General features: G+C 51.0%; 1 protein-coding gene across 8 annotated transcripts in view; it reads left to right on the top strand.

Moving 5' to 3' along the window:
- The window catches only part of TNIK (TRAF2 and NCK interacting kinase), a 171,733-nt gene that overhangs the window by 123,883 nt on the left and 22,624 nt on the right, over positions 1–25,226 (top strand). For 2 of the 8 annotated variants that reach the window (XM_074592060.1, XM_074592064.1), the window contains exons 13-21: positions 5,838–5,948; positions 6,445–6,531; positions 7,582–7,782; positions 12,778–12,942; positions 14,800–15,039; positions 17,430–17,536; positions 21,528–21,691; positions 23,141–23,238; positions 23,970–23,993. In XM_074592060.1, the coding sequence (XP_074448161.1) occupies positions 5,838–5,948; positions 6,445–6,531; positions 7,582–7,782; positions 12,778–12,942; positions 14,800–15,039; positions 17,430–17,536; positions 21,528–21,691; positions 23,141–23,238; positions 23,970–23,993 (1,197 nt within the window). The remainder of the gene's footprint in view (positions 1–5,837; positions 5,949–6,444; positions 6,532–7,581; positions 7,783–12,777; positions 12,943–14,799; positions 15,040–17,429; positions 17,537–21,527; positions 21,692–23,140; positions 23,239–23,969; positions 23,994–25,226) is intronic. The other 6 variants (XM_074592061.1, XM_074592066.1, XM_074592062.1 and 3 more) reach the window with 6 other exon arrangements.

A 25,226-nucleotide genomic window follows, 5' to 3' on the forward strand; every position in this document is an offset into this window, starting at 1 on the left:
GGCTCCTAAGTCAGCGTGTTTAGTACTGCCAGGCTTATTACTGTGTTTATAGAAAGAGCTCTGACTCATCATAAGACGCCGTGAAGGTGGCCAGGCTGGGCGAGTGCAGCTCCAAAAGGATTGACTTCGGAGGATGCCAAGCTCAGAAATGCCTGGAGTTAATTTGTACTGGAGATGCGCTGGAGAAAGGCTGTTAGTGGGATAACTGGTCCGTTCCTCTGTCAGAGCAGACCTTCAGTAGATCTTCTTGTGGTTTTCCAATCTTGTTTTTAAATACTGCCGGGGATAGAGCTGCCACCATTTCTCTTCCTTCATCCATCGGAGCTCATAATGAAGGAATCCCATTTCTTCCGTCATCTTGATCTTCCAAGCTCAGGATTTCTGAACCTCTCACAAAGTACCTCTTGTTTTAGGGCCTTTTTGGGGAAATCCACCAGCTCATAATGTTGTTCCGGCAATAATATCAAATGCATGTATAACAAAGTCAACTGAGGAGCCTGCTGGTGGTCTCCTGATGCACCTCCTGCTGCCCCCAAGACCTGCTGCCATCCTTTGCGTGCCTCCTTGCATCTGTCGGCCACTGGACTCCCCTTTCTCAACAGCTGACCAATTTCCTTCTCTAAGGCTGAATCTTCTTCCAGGCAGCCGGAGAGATTTAGATTTGCAGCTGTCTTTAATTGCGGTGGAAGTAAAAAATCCCCGAGCTAGCTTTGAAACCGGGGCCTTCATGGGAGTAGGGTTGCAGCTTTGTTTCCCCTCGTGCAGAAGGTTGGTCTCGTGAATTCAAAATGTGCACCAGCACGAACTGCAAAAAAAACCCCCGAATTATAGATTTAAATATCAATAGATCAAATAGCACTAAGGAAAATATTTGTGTAATGCAGAAGGGTGAATAGGCTTGAATGTGTTTTAATTTTTCCCTGTGTATACATATATTAGATTATATATAGTTCCCTAATAAACCCTCCATTTATTGCTGGCACAGAATGAGCCTTCCTGCACCAGTTTAACCACCAAAACTCCAGCTGAGCTGCAGGAATAACACATCTCCCGGTCAGGAGCGTTAGGGATGCCACGAGACGAATCTCTGCGAGACCCCTTGGCAGCAGTGGGCAGATGTAGTCAGGGAGGGGTTTGCATAACCTAATTTTTCTGCCGTGTGGTGGATTTTCTTCCTTTCTAGGTGTAAAATGAAGGTCAGGGCTTCACAGGGAACGTACACGGCAAATCTAAGCATCTTGCTGTTTGGGTGTGAGGTTTCGTTCGGTGCGGTTAGAGAGCTGGATGTTCAGGGGATAAAAAATTGCTGCAGCTCCTTTATATGTTAACCAGCAGAAGACCGTCTGCTGGAAGCTCTTATAAAGCAACGCAAAAAAAAAAAAAAAAAAAAAAATCCAGCAATTAATTATAGATAAACTTAGCCTAGCTAAAATGGTGGTGGTTATTTTCTTCTGCGTATGCAAGTGTCATATAGCTTGTAGGAATATTTTCGTTAAGATGACAGCTTCCTTGCAGTAATATGGTACACTGGGGGCATTGCAGTGGTCCCGGCAGCAGCCCTGGACCCATTTCCAAGGAGAGCTGCGTTAGAGCAGCTCCTGGAGTACGGGTATGTGCTAAGCCTTATGTCTCTCTAGTTTTAATTTGGTTAGAAAGCGTGTAGAACTCCTAGTTTCTAAAGCACGAGCCTTTTCCTGCATGGAGCATCCCTTCACGATGATCCCGACTAAAAGCTGCTGCGATGGTTCAGGGCGTATCAGATCCCCGTTTGCCGTGGTGGGAAGTTCTGACCCAGTTCCTCTACCGGTGGGAAACACCTCTCCGCTCCAGTGCTCGCTGTGTCAGGAAAGATGATGTTCCAGCCACAGTCGCGCTTTCCCCGGTGGCTCAAATAAATGAGCCTGTCACAACAATGCAACCACCCAGAATATTAGTTTTCGTTTGTCACTTGGAATTCCCCTTCCCCTTTTTTTTGCTGGGTCACGCTCATGTCGGGGAGCGGCAGCCGAGGTTTCCAAGGAGCCTCTTCTTCTTGCAAGCGTCGGCGTCTATCCGAGCTCATCGGGTTCATGGAGTGGCTGCCGTTCTCCGCTCGCTCGTAGTCCTGAGCGCGTCTGAGCTACCAAAGTGAGCTTGCTCCTTTGAAGTCCTTGTTTCACGCCAGGCCTCCAAGGGCCTTCCCACCAGAGGTTTTTGCCTTCGTGTGTCTTCCCTCATCAATATTTAAAGCTTGTCATTTCTAGCGCGGCGCAAATAAGATCCCATTCTGGCTTGCAAGCAGCTACATATAGCTTTACCTGCAGAGTTATATAAACGCGGTCCTAATTAATTGGCGCTCTCGCCTTGCATGAATAATAGATCTGGATAGTGTAAATACACACGGTAGTTTTAGGCTTGGAGAAACGTGGGAAGTGTGCATTTGTAGTGGGAGAGGGGAGGGCAGAAAACGGGGAGAAAAGGAGGAAATAAAAAGGGATGTTTGAATCTCTCCCCCCCCCGCCTTTTTTTTTTCGCTTCCTACACACGCTTTTCACGCGCAGTTTTCAGCTGCGTCTCACTGAGCTCCATCCCCGCTTTAAGCGGGGTCCCCATCATCCCGGCGCTGCTCGGATGGATGGGAGCAGGGGCGCCAGAGGGGAGATGGGGGCGTTGCCGGAGGCTTCGCCCACCCCTCCGCAGTGCCAGGGCCTCTCCAGATGTTTGCCAGCTGCCAGAGCGTGGCCGTACAGCTGTGCCGCTGCCGACGGAGCCCCCCGCTCTGCTGAGACGGCGGCGCAGGCTTTAGCTGAAGGTGCTCATAATGCGACCGTGACAAATGACTTTGCTGATAATGTGACCTGACAAAAACGCTGTTGAGCTGGAGGGAAGCTCTCTACTCCCGGCCTCGATAAATGTACGTATTTCACCCCGCGCACGGCCTCAGCCCGAAGAGCCTGGCCGCGGCAGGGTGCAGAGGTCCTTTAAATATCCAGAAGAGCATCAGGCCTGGCTTTGAGGGAAAACCGTGCCTGGGGGACTCGGTTCCCGGCTCCTGGGGTTAAATAGGATTTTCGGTGTGGAAATGGACCCCTGGCTGGGTGTCCCCTGGAAGGATGGTGGTGCGCTGCTCCCTCCCTGGGAAAAACGCTTTTGTCTCCTTCCTTGGAGGGGTTTGGCTTTGTTCGCCTGCTGGATTGGGAATAAGGATCGATCGGGTGGTTTTTTGATTTAAGAAATAGCTGTGGCATTCAGGGCCTTGTCTCCTGCCAGCCGAGCCCAGCCTCCACAAGCATGATGTGCTTTATTCAGCAGCCTGCTATTTTCACTAAAAATAAAAAAACCCAGCATTAAAGCCCACCCAAAAACCAGTGCGGTGATTGGAAGCTCGGGGTAACGCTCGACCGTTTAAGTCAAAATATCTGTGCTTCTGCGTGCACAGGAGAGGTGACCATCACCAACAGCACTCATCTAAGGAGGACAGGGAGCGCTGGCAAAGCCAAGAAATTCCATGTATTACCCATCCTGCTGCAGAGGTACCACATCCCGGTGGTGTATCCTCTGCGCTTTCTAGTACAGAGTTCAAAAAAAACTACAAACAGCCCCACGTTCGCGTTGCGCTCGGCGAGGACAGGCGTACGCGCGGAGTAACACATGGATCCCCGGCTTACGTGGGCAGCGCGAGCAGCTGCGCCTGGCGTGGGACACGCCGGAGTCTGGAGCTGGCAGGTTATTTCAGGTTGGATGCGATTTTTATTTTTTTTTTCCTTCCCTGAGGCGAGTGGAACAGCGCTGGTAAATATGGCTATAGGTGGCACTAAAGCTGCGCTGCAGCTCGAAGCTCGAGGAGATCGCAGAATTCCTGTGCGGGGTTGGCTGTGGCTGTTACCCGTGGACGAGGAGAGCCGCGAGACAGGCCATGGCTCCTCCCTACATTGAAGTGTGGGTGTCTTTAAATGTTTGTTAAAATATCTATAAATCTATCTATACATCTATATAGGTGTCTACCTATAAAGATATCGGTAGGTGTCTGTCTCTAGGGAGATATTGAATCATAGAATGGTTTGGCTTGGAAGGGACCTTAAAAATCATCGAGTTCCCACCCCCCTGCCATGGGCAGGGACACCTCCCACTGGACCAGCTTGCAGGGTAGAATGTAGAATAGATATATAATAGAATTATAGAGTTTTATATATATATTAAAAAAATACATATGTAATAGAATTATAGAGTAGATCTATCTATTATATATAGTGTGTGTATATATATAATAGAATTATAGAGTAGATCTATTATATATAGTGTATATATATATAATAGAATTATAGAGTAGATCTATCTATTAGGTAGGTATCTATTATAAATATATATATATTAGAGATGGATCTATTGTATTAGATATTATAGAGATAGATCTATATGATATCTACATAATATCTCTATAGATAGGTATCTCTAATAGGAGTAGATACATCTGTAGAAGATATCCATAGAGATAGATCTCTATAGATAGGTATCTATAATAGGAATAGATATCTCTATAAAGATATCTATATCTCTATAGAAGATACCTATGGAGACAGATCTCTATAGAAGATACCTATGGAGACAGATCTTTATAGGTAGATACCAAATCCATCTGTATATACAGTGCAGCAGTTTCAAGTGGATGCATCTTTGTCTCCAGATAGCTCAGCCTTGGGTAGAGCCGCCGATGCCAGCTCCAGCCTTCCACGTTCGGCATTGCCAGCCCCTCCGGTGCCCTCCTCGCCGCTGCAGTCTGCTCAGCCGCTGTGTGCCGGCAATGGGAGGGAGTGGAGGGGGGGGGGAAATAAGGGGAAAAAAAATGGAGAAAAAAGGACCAGGTTTATGCTTCAGCAGGTTGCCTCCCCGTCAGCGCTGCACGCGTGTTGCTGCACCCAGCGCATGATGGAGTTCTGGCAGGCTGCAGAGCCCCGCTAGCCAATGTTGGCATTTGAGTGCCCTCTGCCGATGCGGCGGCTGCGGGGCCTGCCGTGCGGAGCAGCCTCATGGCCGGGTATTGCAGCAGCTTGCCCCAGATTGGGGGAGCTGGAGGAGTTATGTCGGGTTAAAAGCGGGGGGTGTGGGGGGCCGCGGGTGTCACCTGGGTGCCCAGCCCTCCCCGGGTGGCTCACAGATGGCTGCAGCTCGTCGTCACCCCAAAACACTCTGGGTTGCTGTGGGCAAAGATGCTACAGAGCTGAGCAAGCAGGGATGCGACCCAGGCGGCAGGGGCCTGGGGCGGCCTGAGGATGGCAAGAGAAGCTCAGTTTGTGTTTTGAAAGGAAAAACCCGTGGGTTTTGGCTCTTCTGCGTTAACATTTGCTGAGACTGGAAGCTAAGGAAGATGCGTTCCCCTCCCGGTGGGCATTAGCTCCCCCGGCACCTTCCCTCATCCTCACGGGTGGGTTTAGAGCTGAGACATGAGTTCCCCATAAGTGATGGGCTCCTGGGGTGAGCCCCCCCTGCCCTGTGAGTCCAGGGCCCGATGACCCCACCGGTCCGAAACACTGGGAAGTGGGGATCATGCACTGCCCGCATGGCTTCACCTGCAAGTGGGAGAAGAAGTGGGGTTGTGTGCACGGTCCAGCGCTGGTTTGGAGGATGCTGTGGGGTCTCCATAGACGGTGTTGGGCACTGGAGCACGTGAAGGTGGGGTGGGATCAACAAGCCCCTCTACCACCCCAAATGGACCTTCCTGCTGGTGAGGCATCTCCTCGGGCAGGTGGGAGCGTTGCAGGTCACCGGGCAAGGTGGCTCCCCAAAAACAGTGAGAGAAAGGACTTGGAGCTCCCGGGGAGAGGAGTGGGGGTGCTGACCTGTGCCTCCTGTCCCCACAGCAGCAGAGGCGGGAGAAGGAGCTGCGGAAGCAGCAGGAGCGGGAGCAGCGGCGGCACTATGAGGAGCAGATGCGGCGGGAGGAGGAGCGTCGGCGCGCGGAGCACGAGCAGGTAACCCGCCGGGAGCAGGACGATCGCTTTCGCCGTGGATTCCTCTGCCTCTACTCAGAGATTTTTCTTGTAAACACTTGTATTTTTTTGCCACTTGAGAGCAAATTGCTTAATTGTTAACGCCGCGTGTGTCGCTTTCCACTGCTGTCGTCTATTGCCATGTGGATCCACTTGCTTGCCCGCAGGTGTGGAGACACTTGATGCAGGTTTTTTCCACCCGCTGGTTCCCGGGGTGGGGTTTTGTTGTGTTCCAAGTTAATGTTTGCTTTTTCTCAGTGGTTTTCATTCGCCCTTTGCCCTGGGAGGTCCCTTGTAGAGCGGTGGACACCCGGGGCTCTTTGGGCAGGGATGGAGGGTGCCTGGGCTGATTGACCGGTGTCAGCTCTCGGGTGGGATGGATGCGGGTGCCCACCTCAGTTCTCCTTCCTCTTGAGAAACACTGTCTCTTTTACCTTCTCTCTCTTTTTCCTTCGATCCTTGCTGCCCATGCCTCCAGGAGTACATCAGGCGACAGTTAGAGGAGGAGCAGAGACAGTTAGAGATCCTGCAGCAGCAGTTGTTGCAGGAGCAAGCGCTACTTCTGGTAAATGGGAGGCCCCCGGCCACGCTCGCCATTTGCTGCCCGTGTCGCGTCCGCATGTGCCCGCGTCCACCCACGTCCCCCGAGTGCCTCCTGCCGTGCCGAGACGTGGGGGACGGCGTGGCCGCGAGCATGGCTGGTGCCGTGGCTGGGTCCCCTCGCGGTGCATGACTCCTCTCTCCTTGCATCGGGACGCTTGTGCCTCTGCGAGAGGAGCAGCCCTCTTCGTTGCCACGCAATTTTGGCAGCATGTTTGGAGCATGTCGTGTGCCTGCACCCGGCAAACCCACCCTGCCGTGCGGGTGTTCATATTCCGAGCGAAGGCTTTTGTTTTCATTTCCTCACAGGAACGCTGTATATTCCCTCTGACGCTGTTTGCATTCTAGATGTCCTCTTTTTTTAATTCAGTTTGGTTTTGGGTTTCCCTTTTTTAATGCTGGTAGCTGTTACTGCGTTTTCTTTTAATCCGCATGGATTATTCTTTTTTTTTTCTCTCTGGCTATTAATTTTATTTAGGGAAAAGAAAAGCCCTCGCGCAAGCCCTTGCCTATTGAAAAGGCCCTTTCAAAATTATTTACTCATTAAACCTCATAGAGCCGTAGGGATTCAGAAGGATCATACAGTTGGCTCTGCTCTGCGGCCCTTTTGACAAACAATAAATTGGTCCTACAAAGGACTTGGCTTCAGTTGGGTTTTGTCTGACCCGGTGGTGTTTGGCACCTGGTCGGGTTGATGCTTTGTTCTTCCCATCCGGAAAAATCTGGGCAAAGTCAATGGTAGCTCGTAAGGGGATGTCTGAGCCCTCGGGGGGGTTCCCCTGGCTGGCACTCCCCGATACTCTGAATTTGCCGGCTCTGTCCTCCCAGCTGTCCCTCCTCCGGGATGCTTCGCAGCTCGGTCCCCAGAGTCTTCCAAGTCAATGAGCTTTGCCAGAAAACAGCCTTTCGGGTTACTCGGGCCCCGTTTTCCACCCAAACAGATAAACCTGCAGTTTGCGGCCCTGTGTTTACGCGCTGGCCGGGCACCCGTGTCACTGTGCTTTCTCCTGGGTAGGAGTACAAGCGCAAGCAGCTGGAGGAGCAGCGGCAGGCGGAGAGGCTGCAGAGGCAGCTCCAGCAGGAGCGGGATTACCTGGTGTCCCTGCAGCAGCAGCAGCAGCAGCAGCGGCAGGACCAGAGGCCGGCGGAGAAGAAACCCCTCTACCATTACAAAGAAGGGATAAATGCCAGCGAGAAACCAGCGTGGGCCAAGGAGGTAGGCGAGAGCGAGGAGCGTGGCGATGCTTGCCTGCATCCGCAGGGCTGGGCACGCGGTTCGGTCCGAAATACGTACGGCAGATTGCGCTCTGCCGGGTTGGCCTCCAGCAGATGCCATTAGCTGTGTTGGAAGCACTCCCAGTTCAACGCAACGTGTCTGTGTGTGCGTTTGTGCGAGGAAAGGGGGTGGAGGAAGGAGGTTTTTCCATGAGGGCATGCAAGGAGGAGGATGGATCCCTCCTGGAGGGGTTCAGCCATAGCTGGGGACTTGTGGATGTGCCAGGAGCTCCTGATGCTCCTTCCTGGTCTGCTGGGGGACAGGGTGGTCATACAGGGTTCCTTGCTGAGCACGAATTCATTTCCCCATAATCAAACAGGGACCAGACAGTTTTTCCTCCCATGCTCAGGACTGTCTCTCTTGGGGTTGCTGCTCTTTCGTGATTTTCAGGAAGGCAAGCCACAATACCGATTTTCTTTTTTTCTCCAGCAAAAAGAGGGAACTGTTGTAACAATTGTGAGATCTTGAATATTAATTATTGCCTGGCTGAATAGTCTTGAAAATGTGAAGACATGCATTGTCTGCTCTGCGGTTTCAGGATCATGTGCAAACACTTTCTTTCTCCTTAATTTCCTTGTGGTGGCTCCAGTAAGACTGGTCCCCACTCTTGCTATTAATTTTTTTGAAGTTCTTTGCATTTAGTTGGTTTAATTTCGTAACTCTACTCCTGGGCAGAAAGATCTTTTAATAACTCGCGTATTCATTCTACTAAGCAGGATCCCTGCTCCGCTGCCAAATGTCTGGCACCCTTTAGTCCTGGCAGAGATGTGATGTGCATCCAACATGCAGCTGTCTCCTTGTTTTTTCCTATCAAGGATGCTTGCAAGCATCAAATACTCACGCAATTCAATCAGCTGTCTTTTGCTAAGCGAAGGCTAATAACACAAACCGTTCTTAGCCTTTCTAAACCATCACAAAGATAGATGCGGGTGGCAAAAAGTCTTGTCACCTCTTCATACTCCCTTGGCTTTCTCCTTCGTCCCCTTCTGACTTAGTCTTCAGAGTCTTTTGGTGGCGACGTGCCAGCCAACGTATTTTCACGGAGTAGGAGCATCCGTTCTCCAGCCCTCCCAGGGGAAGCAGAGGTTTGGTGAGTGGGTCTGCAGATGAGACGATCCAGATGTGCTGAGCCGCCTCTGACGGGAGAGGCGTCCACCTGGGTGGTGCCTCTGCGGCTTTGTGCGGGACCGGGTCTCTCTTGTCCATCCGCAGAAGTGCCGAGAGTAGGTAGCAGACAGGAAGAAGGGAGTAAACTCTGCCTCTGGTTGCCTGGTTTTAAATAAATCCTCTAGCGTGTTGCTGAAGTACCTCTGGCACTGTCTTCAAAACTATAACAAAGATATATAAAGAGGACTCTTATTCTTTATCCGAGGTGAAGGAGAAAAGCGCTGGATTTAGCTTTCCATTCCAAACACAAAGGCCCGTTTCTTCCGTTCCATGGGGGAAGCAGCGTCTTTTGATGCCGTCACTGGAAGCGGGGCACTGGGAACTGTACGATGGGAATAAGAGCAGCAGAACGCGGCCTCATACCCTTTGCTGGAATCATAGGGAAGATGAGGTTTCCCGTTGTTGGGGAACATCTCCAGCTTCCACCAGTTAGCTCTCCAAACCGTTTATTCTTTACCTGTGTCACTCCGTCGGGTTTCTAATGAAATGCCCAAAGCAGCGACTGTGGCATCGTTCTGCTCTTGGGAGCAGTAGTTTGATGTACTGCCTCGACTCAGCACCCTTGGGAACTTCCCAAAACGACTCCTCTTGCCTCCATCCCCTGTTTTGTCCACTGCACAGTCCCACTTTCAGCACAATTCAGCTACTTTGGCACATATGTTGAAGTACCATCCTTGCTGGCCGTACAGATAGACTTGCGCTGATACTTAGTCAGCCTGCCATGGTTCTTGCTATACTTAAGCAATTTCCGTACCCAACCCATGCATGCCAATTTAACAGAAATATCCAGACTTTATTTTCCTTTGGGAGCAAGGAAGAGACAATTCTGGTGCTCAGCCTACAATTTCTGGAGGCTCTGAAGAGCTTAATGGGATATTTCCTGAGGATTTTGCATGATATCCCATACCATCCTTGTTTTTATGCTCTTTGGTCTCAAGTCTTCTCTCTCAGGAGCTTGATCACCACAGCTGAGTTCTGCCATGTCCCTCTCTGCTCTTCGTACCTCTCCTTTGTGCACTTATTTTCCCACCTCTCTCATCTTCACGTGGTGACTCCAAGACCCTGCAGACATGGGGTAAAGCATAAAGGTGAGGCTGTGGCTGCTGACATTGCGGTTGTGTCCCCGCGTCCCCTTGCGAAGGGACTGGCCTGTCGGTGAAGACAAAGCTCTGGGTTAGGAACAGGGCTGTGCTGCATCCTTCATAGCTTCCCTGGAGCACAGTCAAGGATTTCTCTTTTTTTCATGCTATTCATGCTAAAGAAAACAGTCTGATCAAATAATCCCACCTACACACATGGATGCACATCCCCATCTGCTGTTCCTTCTACTCATCTTCTTGTGAGTAAGCGGTTATCCAGTGGAAGTTAACTTGGGGTGTAGCTTGGGTGCTATCCCAGACCTGCCCTGTTCACGCAGCCACATCTCTTCTTACAGCCCAGGCCTTTTGGACATCGTGTGGGGACCCTCTGATGATCCAGCCAGGATCGTGGCAGCTCTCTCCCTTACTGCCTCTTCTGTAATGGACCGCTGTTTGCTAAACAAGGTGATGCAGATAGCCAGGTCTAACTTGTCAGTGACAAGGAAGCTTGGTCAGCTGAAGGGCAGCTTTGGGCAGGTCTATGCCATACATGACCATGCATAAAGGAGGGGACAGGATGTTTTCCACGCGGTGGCCAGGCCCTGCGGTGCTTTCCCGCGGCTCGGAGCTTCCCAGGGGCTCGGGGCTCGTCTGTGCGTCACGAGCTGTGCTGTTCTCTGCAGCAGCCAACGCGCACGTCAGCTCCTCCTTCGGTCCCCGTGGCTTCTATCCTTCCCTCGCTTTGAAGTGATGTATTAAAACATTAGCAGCCTTCCTCAGGGACTGCGCAGAAGCTGCTAAGGATGTTTCCCGTTTGAGGGGAATCTTGAGTTCAATTAGAGATGGCTTGAACTGGAGCGATGATGAGTTCCTGCAGGGTTCTGTTGCTTTTTCCCCCCCTCTCTGCATAATGGTGGAGTCACTAAGGCTCCACAAAGTACGGCTGGAGAGTCCCAAGAGCATCCTCTCGTGGTGCTGGTGCAACAAAGTGCCAGCGAGGAGATGCCGGCAGTGGGAAAACCAAGCCCCTTTCTCCCTTCCCCGTACACAGACATCCCCATTTCGTCACTATCCTGCCTTCTCCACGCAAGCTTTGAAGCCCTCCATACCCAGCCGTGCATTTCGGGTTGGCAGCGTGCCAGAGGGCGCCTGCAAACAGCCAGAGGACTTGGCGACAGCACCCTCTCTGCTGCCCTTCCGGCCAAGGCTCGGCTGATAAGCAGATGTGCTGGACCGGGACTGCGATCCAGCGCTCGTGATGCTGTCCCCTTGTTCAGAGTTCTCCTTCCTGCCCTCCTTCCTTCCCATCCTCACGTCTGCTCCCGTGGGCATCACTGAACCGAGCTCTGGTACGGCCTCTGCTCGCCTGGAGAAGTTGTCACAGAATCACAGAATGGCGGGGTTGGAAGGGCCCTCCGGAGATCATCTCGTCCAACCCCCCGCCAGAGCAGGGTCACCCAGAGCAGGGGGCACAGGAACGCCTCCAGGTGGGGTTTGGAATGTCTCCAGAGACGGAGACTCCACCACCTCTCTGGGCAGCCTGTGCCAGGGCTCTGCCACCCTCACAGGAAAGAAGTTCCTCCTCGTGCTGAGATGGAAGTTCCTATGGTCACGTTTGTGCCCGTTACCTCTTGTCCTGTCGCTGGGCACCACTGAAAAGAGCCTGGCCCCATCCTCCTGACACCCACCCTTTCAGTATTTATGAGCACTGATAAGCATTTGTAAGCATTGATTGCCAAGTCCTCTTGGGACGCAGCAGCAGTCCGGGTGGTCCCTCGTGAACTAGGAAAGAGTCCATAACACAAATCTCTTCCGTAAATTCTACTCTGGCTCCTGCTCAGTATCTGAAAGAGGAAAAGATTGGGTTTTATTCGTATAATGGCTCTTTTGTTTCATGTATACTTATTTGCTTAAAGAAGAGCCGGGGTTCTCTGCAAGCAAACCTGTTTTATAGATTGCCTTTTAACGTGACATTTGTACACGCCGGAATCGAGCCACGCTAAGGGCATTTAACACGTTAATGATAGATAAACGAAAGCACACGTCAGATCGCGAGGTATCAAAAATCCTGCATAGCGTACGCCGCATGAATATCAACGCATACGGTCTCGCTGCCGGAGCACCCAGATCGCACGTATGCCTGGGTTAGCTGAAACCGCGGCGTTCCCAGCGCGAGTCACTGAAAGCAGCGGGCTTCGGGTTTATTTCTCTGTCAGTAATAGAGCTCTTCCCCTTCCCTGCGTGACAAGGTGCCAGGCTCGCTAAATCTAGATCAAAGCCAGCCATTTTCTGGCTGCCATGTTTATTCTTTTATTCAGATCAAACAAAAGCACTACTCGCGTTGTTTGTAGTCGTGAAGGAAAAGGGTCCCCTTGCTTGAAGATACGTCTGGGAAGAAGCAAGAGCTGCTCAGGAGTCACCTTGTAGGAACACCTCCCTGAGGCCTGTTGCCTTTATTTTTCCATTTCATTTTCAGAAATGAATTATGCACATAAATACAAATAGTCCTTTTGATGCCTTTAAAATGCATTTATTGCACAGTGTGCTGGGCAGCTTGGGTTCTGTGGTCGTCCGATACCCTGACATGCCTGAAGAGAAAAGAGCTTCCTACGTATATAATCGTACTTTGATTTTCGACTGGAAATGGCTTTTTACGGGGCGTTCACCCACCCTCCCCGTCTCGCCGCAGGTGGAGGAGCGCTCCCGGCTCAATCGCCAGAGCTCGCCGGCCATGCCCCACAAGGTGGCCAACAGGATTTCTGACCCCAACCTGCCTCCTCGGTCGGAGTCTTTCAGCATTAGCGGCGTTCAACAGGCCCGGACCCCGCCCCTGCTCCGACCCGTGGACCCGCAGGTAATGGACCCCCCACCTACCGGAGCCAGGACGCTGGGGGTGCTGGTAAGGTAACAAGAAAAAGAGCGGATTCAAGGGAAATAGTGTCTTGCTCCCTGGTTTCTCAGCCTTAAGCGTATTCGTGGGTAAGAGCAGCATCTACATTCATGAGTGGCTTCCCCTTGTCACCTCCATGTGTTAGAAACATCACGCTGGTTTATACCTTCCTTTGAAGCATCACGTACTGGTTACTGCCAGAAACAAGCTGGAGGACCGAGAGGAACCGCTGGTCTGGTCCAGTGCAGCAGTTGCTCTGCTCCTCTTTGGATCTGGTTTATGTAAAGGACTTAAAACCGCAGCGCCTGGTACAAAAGACCCAGGACGTTTTGATGCTGAGGATCATCAAAAAGAGGTTTTTGCTTTCTTTGCCGCTTTAATTCAAGGTTTTGTTTTGTTTTTTTCCATTGAGTTGACATCAGTCACAAACACATCTGGAGAGGGCATAGATCACCATGACCATCCAAAAACTCCTCCCAGCCGCGAGGGCTGTCAGTACTCTGCCACCGAAAGCTCTGCACTGAGCGTCGGTGCTGGCTCTGGTCCGGCCCCTGGAAGTGCTCCTGCGGATCCGCAGGCTCCCGCGGGGATTTCAGAGGGAAGTACAAAGCCTTTGCTCCGTGTCCACATGGGCTTTCTATGGGAAAATGTGCCACATGTGGTATGCGCACCTGTCGGTCAACAGGACGATGCCAGCTTTAAAAACATGCAGGAAAAGCCCTATTTTTCCCCACTGTACATAGTCCATAGATGCTGGGAAGTGAGTAAAATCCACTTCACTGTAATCTCTCTTGATTGACCAAAGACTTTTCAGACACCTTTTTGATGACCTATATTGTCAACAGCTACAAAGACTTCTGTTTGGCAATAAAATACTGATGAAAAGGTGGTTTGAAGCCCAGGGACCCAGGTGAATGTATGCATGCGTACACATGCACGCGTGGTACGTGTGCCTGTGTACATAGACGTGCACGTGGAACCGTCAAATAAAAGTTACAACCCCACTGCATCAAGGAAGTGCAGCTTCACAGGGTCCTGGGAAGAAGCTCTGCTTTCACAAACTCTAACTTTGTGAATTTCTCAGATTTCCCGAAACGAATGTCAGTATTCCTTTCACTCGTAACCCTTAAATCCATGGGATGGGGGCTACCCAGACCTATAGATACTCATGCCTCAAGATGTTTTTTTAAGCCATCTATGCCTCAGAATTCCTGACTAATTTTTTTTTAATTAATTATTATTTATTATCGTTTCCTCTCTTTTTTGTTTTTCCCCCTTTTTTTTTTTTTTCTCCCCTTTTTTACCGAGGAAAATCCATGCCAAACCTCATTAGCGCAGCCTCAGAGGCGCAGGCGTGGGGGCTGCAGGCTGGGGCGGGCACGGCGTGTGCGGGAGCTGGCAGGAGGGAGCATCTCCCCCCCCCACAGCCCCGCGCCTGGGGTGGTACCCACGGAACGGTGCGGGGCTGCGGCTACGAGCCCGGACCACCGTGCGCACGCAAGAGCTGGCAGGACTCTGAAGCATGACGTTGCCTGATTTTAAAAGGCCGAGCTGTGCGAGCGTGATTTTTTTTTTTTTTTTTTTTTTTTTTTTTTAAAATAGATCTTGCGTTGAAGCGATGTAAGTCACAAGTTCCTGAAACCAAGGCAGCGCTGATCTCAAACCGAGGGGGCTTTTTAGTGCATCCAAAGTGCTAATCAATTTTTTAAAAAAAAAAAAAAAAAAAAATCAAAAATCAAATTTTTAAATACTTTTTTTGATTCCTTTTTTTTTTTTTTTTTCCATTTTGTACTGATAGTTGTGTTTTGACTTGGTGCTTAGATTCCACATCTGGTCACTGTGAAATCCCAAGGAAGCTCCTTGTCTGGGTCTCAGTCACTGCATGAACAGCCTGCAAAGGGACTGGCTGGGTTTCAGGAGGCTCTGACGGTGACCTCTCACCGCACTGAGATGCCAAGGCAGAACTCGGACCCCACCTCAGAAAACCCTCCTCTGCCCCCTCGCATTGAAAAGTTTGACCGAAGTTCTTGGTTACGGCAGGAGGAAGACATTCCACCAAAGGTAACACTATCGCTCCTCGCTTTCCGCACGTCAAAGGGGCAGTCCCCGACCCCGCGGGACGGTGCCGTGCTCAGCACCTCCAGCGAAGCAGAGCGGGCAGGACGGAGCCCATCCCCGTGGCGCCGCGGTGGGTCCCCACCTGCCGTGGGGTGGGGGTGGGGGGAGGGGGTTGCGTTTCCCGAGGCAGGTTTTGCACGAGATGCCGGGAGCTGGTTTCGGGTGCGCGGGCAGCGCTGCGAAATAGCGTTGCCCTCCAGCAAAGAAAGTTCTCGAGCCCGGACAGAGGCCAAAGCAAATTAATTTCTCCATTCCCTAGGATAAAAAAACAAAACAAAACAAAACAAAAAAAACAAAACAAACAAAAAACCAACCTTCTGTTTAAATAGAATTATAGGAACATAAAATTTGTCATACTCAATAAGACGGGTCCTCTTTAGTCTGGGGCCGTGCCTCCAGTTGCAATCAATATTTGATGGAAGGCTTGTAAGGGCTCCAGCAGCTTTATACCTTCATTGACATTTTGGCAGCGCCTGGCAGTACCTCTTTAATTAAGACTCTTCTGGACCAGTATTTCGATCGTGTTGTTTTATACACCTTCCATTTTGGAAGAATTATAACTTGGCCATTAAAGTTCCTCTTCCAGTGAATCAGCGCTCAGCCTGGGAGGATTTTCGCAGGGGAAGAAATGATTACAGATTGATTAGTGAGGGTGAGGCAGTATTTGTCCCCGATTGAGAGGCAGTTTTTCTATGTATTAACAAAGTAAGCGGCTGGCCTTTTTAAGAGCGAAATATCAGTTACGAGGTAAGCCTCCTGAGTTTAAAGGGATCTATGGTGGCATGTCACCTATGTTAATAATACTCCTATTTCTTCTACCGCTGAGTGATAAGAGGTGTTGCTGCTTACTTAAGAGGAAAAGCAAGCCAACAGCTCCTGGAGTTGTTCGTGTGCTTTGCTCCTCTCTAGTGCAGGAGAGCGGCTGCCTGGTTTTAATCTAATCTTGGGAAAAAAAAAAAAAAAACCCTTGCAATTTAAGGTTGGCTTCTGCCTTGAGCCCTTTGGGAAGGGCATCTCTTCGCTGCAGTAATGCACGATGTGGTGGGACCGCAGCGCCAGCTCCTTGGATAAGAGGCGTTTTCTGGCACTATGGAGTGTTTTCCCTCTTGGCTGAGGGAACGTGAGCTCTGGAAGGGGTCCCCACCACGCGTTTCAGGCCGTTGTGTCGGCAGCAATACCCATGAGGACTCCGACTTCACGTTTTACTGCCCGAAGTGGGTTTGATGTGTTTGTAAGTGGGAACGAAAGGACTGCCCCGAGAGGCAGGGCCGGCTGTCTCTGTGGTCCGGGGTCTTGTTTCTGCCAGTGCTTAGGGCTGGATGCTTCAGAGGAAGGTAAAAAACTCCCCAGGTCCCCACTGCAGAGTACCCTACCCGCAGGGGAGGTTGCTTTTTAATGAGACAAGCTGTAGCTAGCGACGCCGCAGGATGTAAACCTCGCTCGCTCTCTAAATCTTTTTATCTTGCCTAACATAACTGCGTCTTTATTCTCAAAAAAAAAAAAAAAAAAAAAAAAAGAAGACTAATTTTTTTTCGCTAATCCCACCGAGCCTTTGGGTTCTCTGTTACCTGGTGTGCGGTGTGGCGTGGTGAGTATCGTCGTGCCTCTCCATGTCAGCCTGCGCTGCCGGGGGTGAGACCACCGGTGATGCCCGTGCTCCTGCGGGATGAGGCAGGGCTCTGGGTCCCCACCATAGCGCCCGCAGGCTGCGGTTGGCTTTGGGTTCCTTGGTGAGTGAGCCGTCCTGCCAGCAGCGAGGTTTTCTCAGCAGCGTCCGAAGCTCAACGAAGGTGATAGGGTTCCATGCGAGCATTTGGTGGATCAGTGTGGATCTTCCCGCTGTCGGCTCTCTTGTTTGTCCACCGCTCAACACCTTCTCTCTGCGGGCATGTGTTGTATCTGAACTGGAGGTGCTAAAAACGCCACCGTGGCTGCTGAAATGCACTTCAGTCTGAGTTTTACCTTAAAAATTACTTTTCTGGGTTTTGTCAGATTTAAATTATACGTATATTATTTATGTGTGCACGCGTACATTCATCTTTGAAAACGTAAACGCCCTGGTTGATGGTAGCAGGGCTGCTCTGTGTGCTGCTCGGGGCTCCTCTGCCGGGAGCATCCCTGACCCCACCGGTGCAGCTCGTTTCTGTCTCGCACTCGGGAGATTCCTTCTGAAAGCCAAGAGCTTTGGGTTTCATAAGTGCTATAAATACTGCATAGTGGGAAACCAATTGCAAATCAAGTCTTGAGGCAGCGCTGATCTCTCAGGTGTGCCAGCGGCCGCCGGAGGTGGTGGGACAGGCTGGGTGACGGCGAATGTCTCTGTTCTTTTCCAGGTGCCTCAACGAACCACTTCCATATCCCCTGCTCTGGCGAGGAAGAACTCCCCGGGCAATGGCAGCGCCCTGGGGCCCAGGCTGGGCTCCCAGCCCATTCGGGCAAGGTAGGGACACCGAGGGGGACGGGCAGGAGCGATCCCGGCGTGCTGCAAACTCCTCCTGGCATCGCCCAGCTGGGGTTTAGCCCTGCTTTTGCTGACGGGTGACAACAGGAGATCTGCAGTGCTTGCCTTGTCGCGGGGATGAACCGGTTTTGCGTTCGTTAGTGTTTTGTACCAACAGCAAAGGCCATGAGCGCTTGGGTACCTGGAGGATTTGCTCCCTGGGCTGAATGTGTTCCTGGGCATTGCGGGGTTTGGAGGCGGATGCTGCAACTGCTGCTGTGGGCTCAAACAGGAGTTAGAATCATAGAATTGTTGAGGTTGGAAGGGACCTTTAAGATCATCGAGTCCAACCTTTAACCTACCCTGACAAGAGCCACTTCTAAACCATGTCCCTAAGTGCCCCATCTACCCTTTTTTTAAACACCTCCAGGGATGGTGAATCCACCACCTCCCTGGGCAGCCTATTCCAATGTTTAATAACCCTTTCAGTGAAAAAATGTTTCCTGATATCCAATCTAAACCTCCCCTGACGTAACTTGAACCCGTTTCCCCTCGTCCTATCACTTGTCACCAGGGAGAAGAGGTCAGCCCCCATCTCTCTACAACCTCCTTTCAGGTAGTTGTAGAGGGTGATAAGGTCTCCCCTCAGCCTCCTCTTCTCCAGGCTAAACAACCCCAGCTCCCTCAGTCGTTCTTCATAAGGTTTGTCCTCCAGACCCCTCACCAGCTTTGTAGCCCTTCTCTGGACACGCTCCAACACCTCAATGTCCCTCCTGTAGCGAGGGGCCCAAAACTGAACGCAGTACTCGAGGTGGGGCCTCACCAGTGCCGAGTACAGGGGGATGATCACTTCCCTAGTCCGGCTCACCACACTATTCCTGATACAGGCTAGGATGCTGTTGGCCTTCTTGGCCACCTGGGCACACTGCTGGCAAGTGTGTGAGTTTGAGCATTCCCTTTAGTGGCATTAGGTTCTGGCTCTCCCAGTGTCGCCTCTTGCATATAAGGGGATCCATATAAGCCAGTGGGGAGATGTCAGTGGTGCATACCATACGTGCATCAGAGCAGCTTTTCACAGGTAACGACTGAGGAATGTGCTGGGGGACACTGACGCAGCTGGGTGAGATCTTCCTTAGATGTAGGTGAAGGATTTAAATTCCTTTTGGCTTCCTCGGACGAGGGCCTTTACTTGGCCAGGTCCAGCTCTCCGGCACGGCGGTGCGCAGGATGTGCTCGTAGCTCCCCGACGAAGGATGCTGCGCCGCAGCAGTGGTCCCATCTCTGCCGTGTCAGAGCTGTCCCCGAGCGCGTTTAAAACGAGCAGGGAAGGTGACAGGCCGGATGGAAAAAAACGTGGCTTAGTCAGGCGAGAGCTTGTCTGTGGTTTGCAGAGCATCGTGGGCAGATCTAGACCTCAGACAGGCAAACCTCAGGGTAAATACATACTCCGCGTAGCGTGATGGAGCGCTTTGCTTTCTTCTTCCTGCCTTGTCTTCTCAGGGTGAGGTCAAAAGACAAACGCTGGGGTGTTCGTAGCCATGTGCTCCCACCAGTTTTTCAGCATACGCCTTTCTTTGCAGCTCAGCGCCCCAGCCGTGCATCAGCATCCTCACGTCCCGCAGCTTGGAGGAGCTGGCAGGGGTTGCAGCAGGAGGAGGAATCTTTTTTGTTGGTGGTTTTTTTTTTGTTTGTTTTTTTTTTTTTTTTTTAAATGAGACAAAACCCATTCATAGCGTGTGGTTGGTTCCTCCTTATTGCTCAAGGCTGAAGCGTTTTGAATTCTTGAAAATGTTGCTCATTTCATTAGCTCTTGCCTGAAACGCGGAGGGGTATTGGACTGCATGGTCTTAGTAAGTGATAGTATTGAAAGGGTAATGGGAGTCTGTGGGATTCGAGTTGAAGGTTGCCCAACATTTCCTTCAGCCTCCCGATCCCAGTCCTGGTCAGTACAAGTGAATAGATTCGTATTATTTTGTTCAAAGACATTTCATGAATTAATTTACCTAAGGACATGTCAGCTGTACAAGCATGAGCTGGAGGCCTTCACTCTAATGAAAATTGGAAACGATTAGGATGCCACCATGTCCATTAAACTAAGTACCCAGTGAAATAGTTTCACGTTTCATTTCTCTCACAGTAACGTAGCATTTCTGCAGTTTTCCTTTTTAACCGCCTCTCCTCTTGGTTCCTGATTCCTCCCATCCATAAATGTATATATTCTTGAAATACGCTTTCTTTCATTTGTCGCCCGGTTGTAACAAATGAGGGGATGTTTCCTCGTGCGCAGAAAGTTACCCTCTTGCTCTCACCATTTTAATACCCACCTGCGTCAGTGCAAGATAGCGCTGGGCAGGGATTGTATATAACATCCACGCTCGGCAGTGGCCAGACTGTTCTGCCCACAACTCCCATTACGGCATAGAATCATAGGGTCGGACGGGACCTCTGGAGATCACCCAGTCCAACCCCCCGCCAGAGCAGGGTCACGCAGAGCAGGTGGCACAGGAACGCGTCCAGGCGGGTTTGGAATGTCTCCAGAGACGGAGACTCCACCACCTCTCTGGGCAGCCTGTGCCAGGGCTCTGCCACCCTCAAAGGAAAGAAGTTCCTCCTCATGTTTAGGTGGAACTTCTGATGCTCAAGTTTGTGCCCGTTACCTCTTGTCCTGTCCCCGGGCACCACTGAGAAGAGCCTGGCCCCATCCTCCTGACACCCACGCTTTCAGTATTGATAAGTGTTGATAAGGTCCCCCCCTCAGCCGTCTTTTTTCCAGACTGAAGAGACCCAAATCCCTCAGCCTTTCTTCATAAGAGAGGTGTTCCACCCCCTCATCATCTTGGCAGCCCTTTGCTGCACCGTCTCCAGCAGCTCCCTGTCCCTCTTGAACCGGGGAGCCCAGAACTGGACACAGCGCTCCAGGTCTGGCCACACCAAGGCAGAGCAGAGGGGGAGGATGACCTCCCTCCACCTGCTGGCCACACTCTTCTTGATGCACCCCAGGATGCCATTGGCCTTTTTGGCCACGAGGGCACATTGCTGGCTCATGGCAGTGGCTCATGGCAGTGGGCATTGGCACCACCACGGTCACCCCATGCCCGCCCCACACACACACCTTGTGCTTGATGTGCACAGCCTCCGCTTGCAGTTGAAATGTGGCACGTGGCACTGTTACCGCATCCTCTTGACGTACGCAAAGTCCTAACAGGACTCCGTGGAGAAAGCTTCCTCTACCTTTTTTGACAGGACTTTGAATAATAACATCACTTAGCAGATATATCGTATAAAACCAAATTGCGTAACTCTGCGTGAGCATGCCTTCTGATGTCATTTCAGTGCCAAATAAGAATTAATTTCCTAAAGGCATCTGATACCCAGAGAGATATTAGTCACTCTTTGTGTATCAAGGACGCTTTTTATTCTAGATTTATGTGTATGTTCACGAGGGTGAAAGAAATCAAGGAGGAAAAGTGGAGATCTGATGCAAGTTTGAAGTGAAGCCGTGAAAACTGGGAAGTGTGAATAAGTGGTAAAAGCGATCTGCAGCCTTGTTGCAAACTTTGCGATCCTTTCTTCGCTGAAATGTTTCTTTCTCTGTCGAACATCAATTTGCAGACTCCTCCTTTTATGACGAGTATTAATTTAGATAAGTCCAGCATTGCACAGCTGCAGGCTGAAGGGGAGTTCTGAGCGAAGAATCTTTTTTCATTTGTGCCAAATGTGGCAAAATAAGGGTAGAAAGCTTCTCTAGCCAATCTTTTCTTGCGGCGTACCTCCATAAAGATGTTGAGCGCCTAATTCTACGTAGTCCCTCAGTGGGGCTTGCAGGCTCGGTAGCTTCAGAAGAGAAGACCTCAGCCCTGTCTTCTCCAGCAGAGGAGGTGTCTCCTCACCTTCCAGCTCTCCCTGTTGGGGTGGGATGGGATGGATCTGAAGCCCCGGAGGTGTGGGTGGCTCTGGCTGATGGTGTCCCCTCTGTTTTGTGCTCCTGCAGCAACCCGGACCTGAGGAGGACAGAGCCCATCGTGGAGAGCCCGCTGCAGAGGACCAGCAGCGGCAGCTCCTCCAGCTCCAGCACTCCCAGCTCCCAGCCCAGCTCGCAGGGCGGATCCCAGCCCGGCTCCCAGGCTGGCTCCAGCGAGCGCAACAGAGTCAGAGGTGAGGTTCTTGAAAACATCCCTCGGCGCCGTGCGTGCTTTCTGAGGCTCGTTTGATAAGCAGGAAGGGCAAGGGGTCTGTGATCTCATATATGTTTCTTAAAAAATTAAAAAAATCAACGGATTCCTCATTTCTGCTGTACTTCTGCGACCAGCTGGCCTCCTTGCAAACAGAGTTATGCCTGGATGCTGATGTGGGATGCCCACGGCAGCGTACGCTGCTCCCGCACTCTACCGAAGCATCCCAGTGTCAAGTAACTTGCAGAAAAGGAGATGGGAGTTATGCTGTAGGGTTAAAAAAAGAAGGAATACCAGCTTCCTATCTTCATTGACCCAAGCTCGCTTCTTCTGTGACGGTTCTTTGGGATTGTGTTACACTTTGGGTGGGTATCTCTTTTTTTTCTGTTTTTGTTTTGTTTTGTTTTTTTGAGCTTCATCTTTATGCAAAGCCTGAGGTGGGAGCAGAGGAGTGAATCAGCCCGTAAGAAGCTTTCTCTAAAATGCTTTCGCCAGCCGTGTTTACACTGGGTTTATGTTCCTGGCTGAATTGGCTCCTCTCATCTTAGAGCCACTCTTAAAGATATTCAGTTCCCCTGTTTAGTGGCAGTAGGAGTTGCTAAAGCACATACGGCCCATACATCTGCATTTCTGGCACAGCCCCGCAGCATAAATCCCCGGGGCTGAAGCGCATTAAAACAAACGCTGCCTCCATGCTTTGAATTTTTCATGACTGGGCCATAAGACGACGTGTCTGTTGTTGAAACCGTCACTTCTCTGGGTAGTCAATAAAAGGAGTCTATCGCCAGTTGTCCTCTTTGCTTTGGTTTTGTTTTTACTAATTGAGGAATCCTGTGACAAATAATGTCCTAGCAATGTCAGATGCTGCAGAGCTTTTAATTTATCGCGTGCCCTGCTCTTTTGCAGAGTGAATTTGTTTCTTTCGTAGAAAAAAAGGGCAGTAACGCTGCGAGAGGAGCCTCTGTGGAGGCTGGGCTGGATTATGGCTTCTGTCTCCCTGGGGAAGGATGCTCCAAGTAGAGAGGAGCAGGAGGATTTTTTGAGACAACAGAAGCAAAACGGGGTGAAACTTTATTAGCTGGACAAAAATTACCTATTTACAGGGCACCTAGTCCTGAGCTTGGGATATTCCCTGTGAACAAAAATTACCTATTCACAGAGCATCCAGTCCTGAGCTTGGGATATTCCCCGTGGACAAAAATTACCTATTTACAGGGCATCCAGTCCTGAGTTTGGGATGTCCTTGGCTGCTTTCACCACCATCTTCCTGTGCTTCATGGGCAAATAGCTGGGGAAGGGGCTACCAGTGCCCTGACACAAGCAGGAGGACGAGGAAGCCCCCCCAGTGCCCACCTTTCCAGGGCGATGGGATGCAGTGACCGCTTTCGGCGGCGTTTTAACTCCCACTCTCTCCCCTTTGCCTTTCGCCCAGGGAACGCCAAGCCCGAAGGGTCCCCTGTGCTCTCCCACGAGCCCGCCAAGGTAAAGCAGGAGGACAACAGGGACGTGACGCGGCCCAGCCGACCCGCTGTGAGTCTCACATTACTTCCCGCGGGAATGTTGCCAGCCAGCTTGGCCGTGTTTCCCTTCGGCGCGGGGTAGCGCAACCGCGGGGACCCCCAAAAAGTGGCTAGTACCGTGGCTCCTCCAGCGGAGAGGCTGGAAAGCGGCGGTACGGCGAGAGCTCCTGGGAGATTTGAATGCTTAAGAGAGTGCATGAGTTCCTTATCAGGAGCCCAAGCCTAGGGGAAAGCACTTAAGCCTGTGTTTTCGCGTTGAAGCAGATGCTTAAGGGCTTCGCTAGCTTGGGCGCGGTGGTTGCCGATGGCACATTGTTGTGTTCCGTGCTGCATGTCCCCCCGCAGCAGCCCGGCGGAGGGATGCTCTGCTCGGGAAGGCTGGGCGACCGGCCCCCGACAGCCTTCGCAGCTTAAAACCAAGCCCCGGTAGCGGTCTCTCTACACTCCCGTTATATTATTCTGAGCAAAATCTCATCCGAAGTGTTTCCTCCTGGTTTAATGCTGTTGACGTTTGTATTTTTAAAACTGCAGAGCCGGCCTAATAACAAAATGAATTTCCACTGCTTCTCTTTTTTAATGTGTATTAATGTTTTGTTGATGTTGTGTTTTTTTTTTTTCTCTACACTCCACAGCGTTGAGCTAACAATTCTAATTTTATTTCTAACCTGCTTGCCCTTCCTCTGGCTTTTTCCTGTCCTGATCTGTTTCCTCTGATGATGATTATTCTTCCTTTACCCACAGAGCTATAAGAAAGCTATAGATGAGGTTAGTGATATCTTTTCTCAGTGGGTCATGCCTATGCGAGGTTGACTAGTTAGCGCTTAATGTCGAAGCGGGTTTTTCTTGGTGTGGATGGCGAAAAAAGGTGGCGATGCAATCTCGGGAGCCCGAGCGGTGGCGTTTCGGCGTGGGGAGGGGAGCGGCACTGCCGGTGTGCTCTGCTCGGCCCCGGGCTGCCCGAAACCCGCTGGCTGGACCACTTGCATGGAGGCCGTGGCCAGCGGCACCCTGACCTCGGCGCGCGGAACGAAAGGTGCTGCCGTTGTTCGGCAGATCAGAAAGAGAATGAGCCGGAGCGGAGGGTTCTGGTGCCGCTGGAGGTGGTCCGGGCAGCCTTCACCGCTCGCCGCATTCTGCTCTCAGCCACAGCCCCCGGCCCCCCCGCTGACTTCAGTGGGGCCGTCAAGCGCTGCTTGAAATGTATTTTTAAGCCTAATTTGAAGGAAGGCGCTTGGCAAATAAAAGACAACAGCGCAGTGGGATACAGTGGGTAATTCGTTCTCAGGGACCAGACCATCAGCTGTAAAGCCAGAGCCAGCGGAGCGCTCACGGATGTTGATGGGCGGTGCCAGTCTCCATCCATCCCACTAACAAACCATAAATCACAGTCCTGAATTACACCTTTGTAGGCGTAATTAATAATAACGATGATCACCGTATGATAATAATGATAATCGCCGTACGATAGTATTTTAAATTTGCGCGCATTCGGTGATGGTGGATGTTTAAATGTTCACGGGAAGAGACCAAACATTCCTGATTTAGCTTTTAACTTGCCTCGCGCGTGCATCGCTGCGCACACGCCGCCGATACTGGTAACTGCAGGGCCGTAATGGAAAGCACCGGTATCTGCAGCCTCTCCCGCAGCCGCTTTCCTCTGGGAATAGAAGAGGGGAGAGAAGGAAGGTGTGCTGGTTAGTTAACTTGTTCTCTTGGGTAGAACACGAGCAATGTGTTTTGTTTAATGAGGTGCTTTGTTAAGTAAAAAGCACATAAATCAGTGTCTAAAGAGAGGCGGCGTGTGTGCCAAATTCAAGCTCAATGAGCTATGTGATTTTGGAAACCAATCTGACTCGATTCCGGCAAATATTAAATCTAAAGAAGTCTTTGTAATTAAACGCAATTAAAGAGCCCTGATACTGCTAACTTAACGTATTATGTCACCCTCAGTAATAACATTTCAAACGCATGTGGAACTACAGAGCACTTTCTTTCTAG

Source organism: Larus michahellis, chromosome 6 (assembly GCF_964199755.1).
Source record: "Larus michahellis chromosome 6, bLarMic1.1, whole genome shotgun sequence".
NCBI classification, from domain to species: Eukaryota; Metazoa; Chordata; class Aves; order Charadriiformes; family Laridae; genus Larus; species Larus michahellis.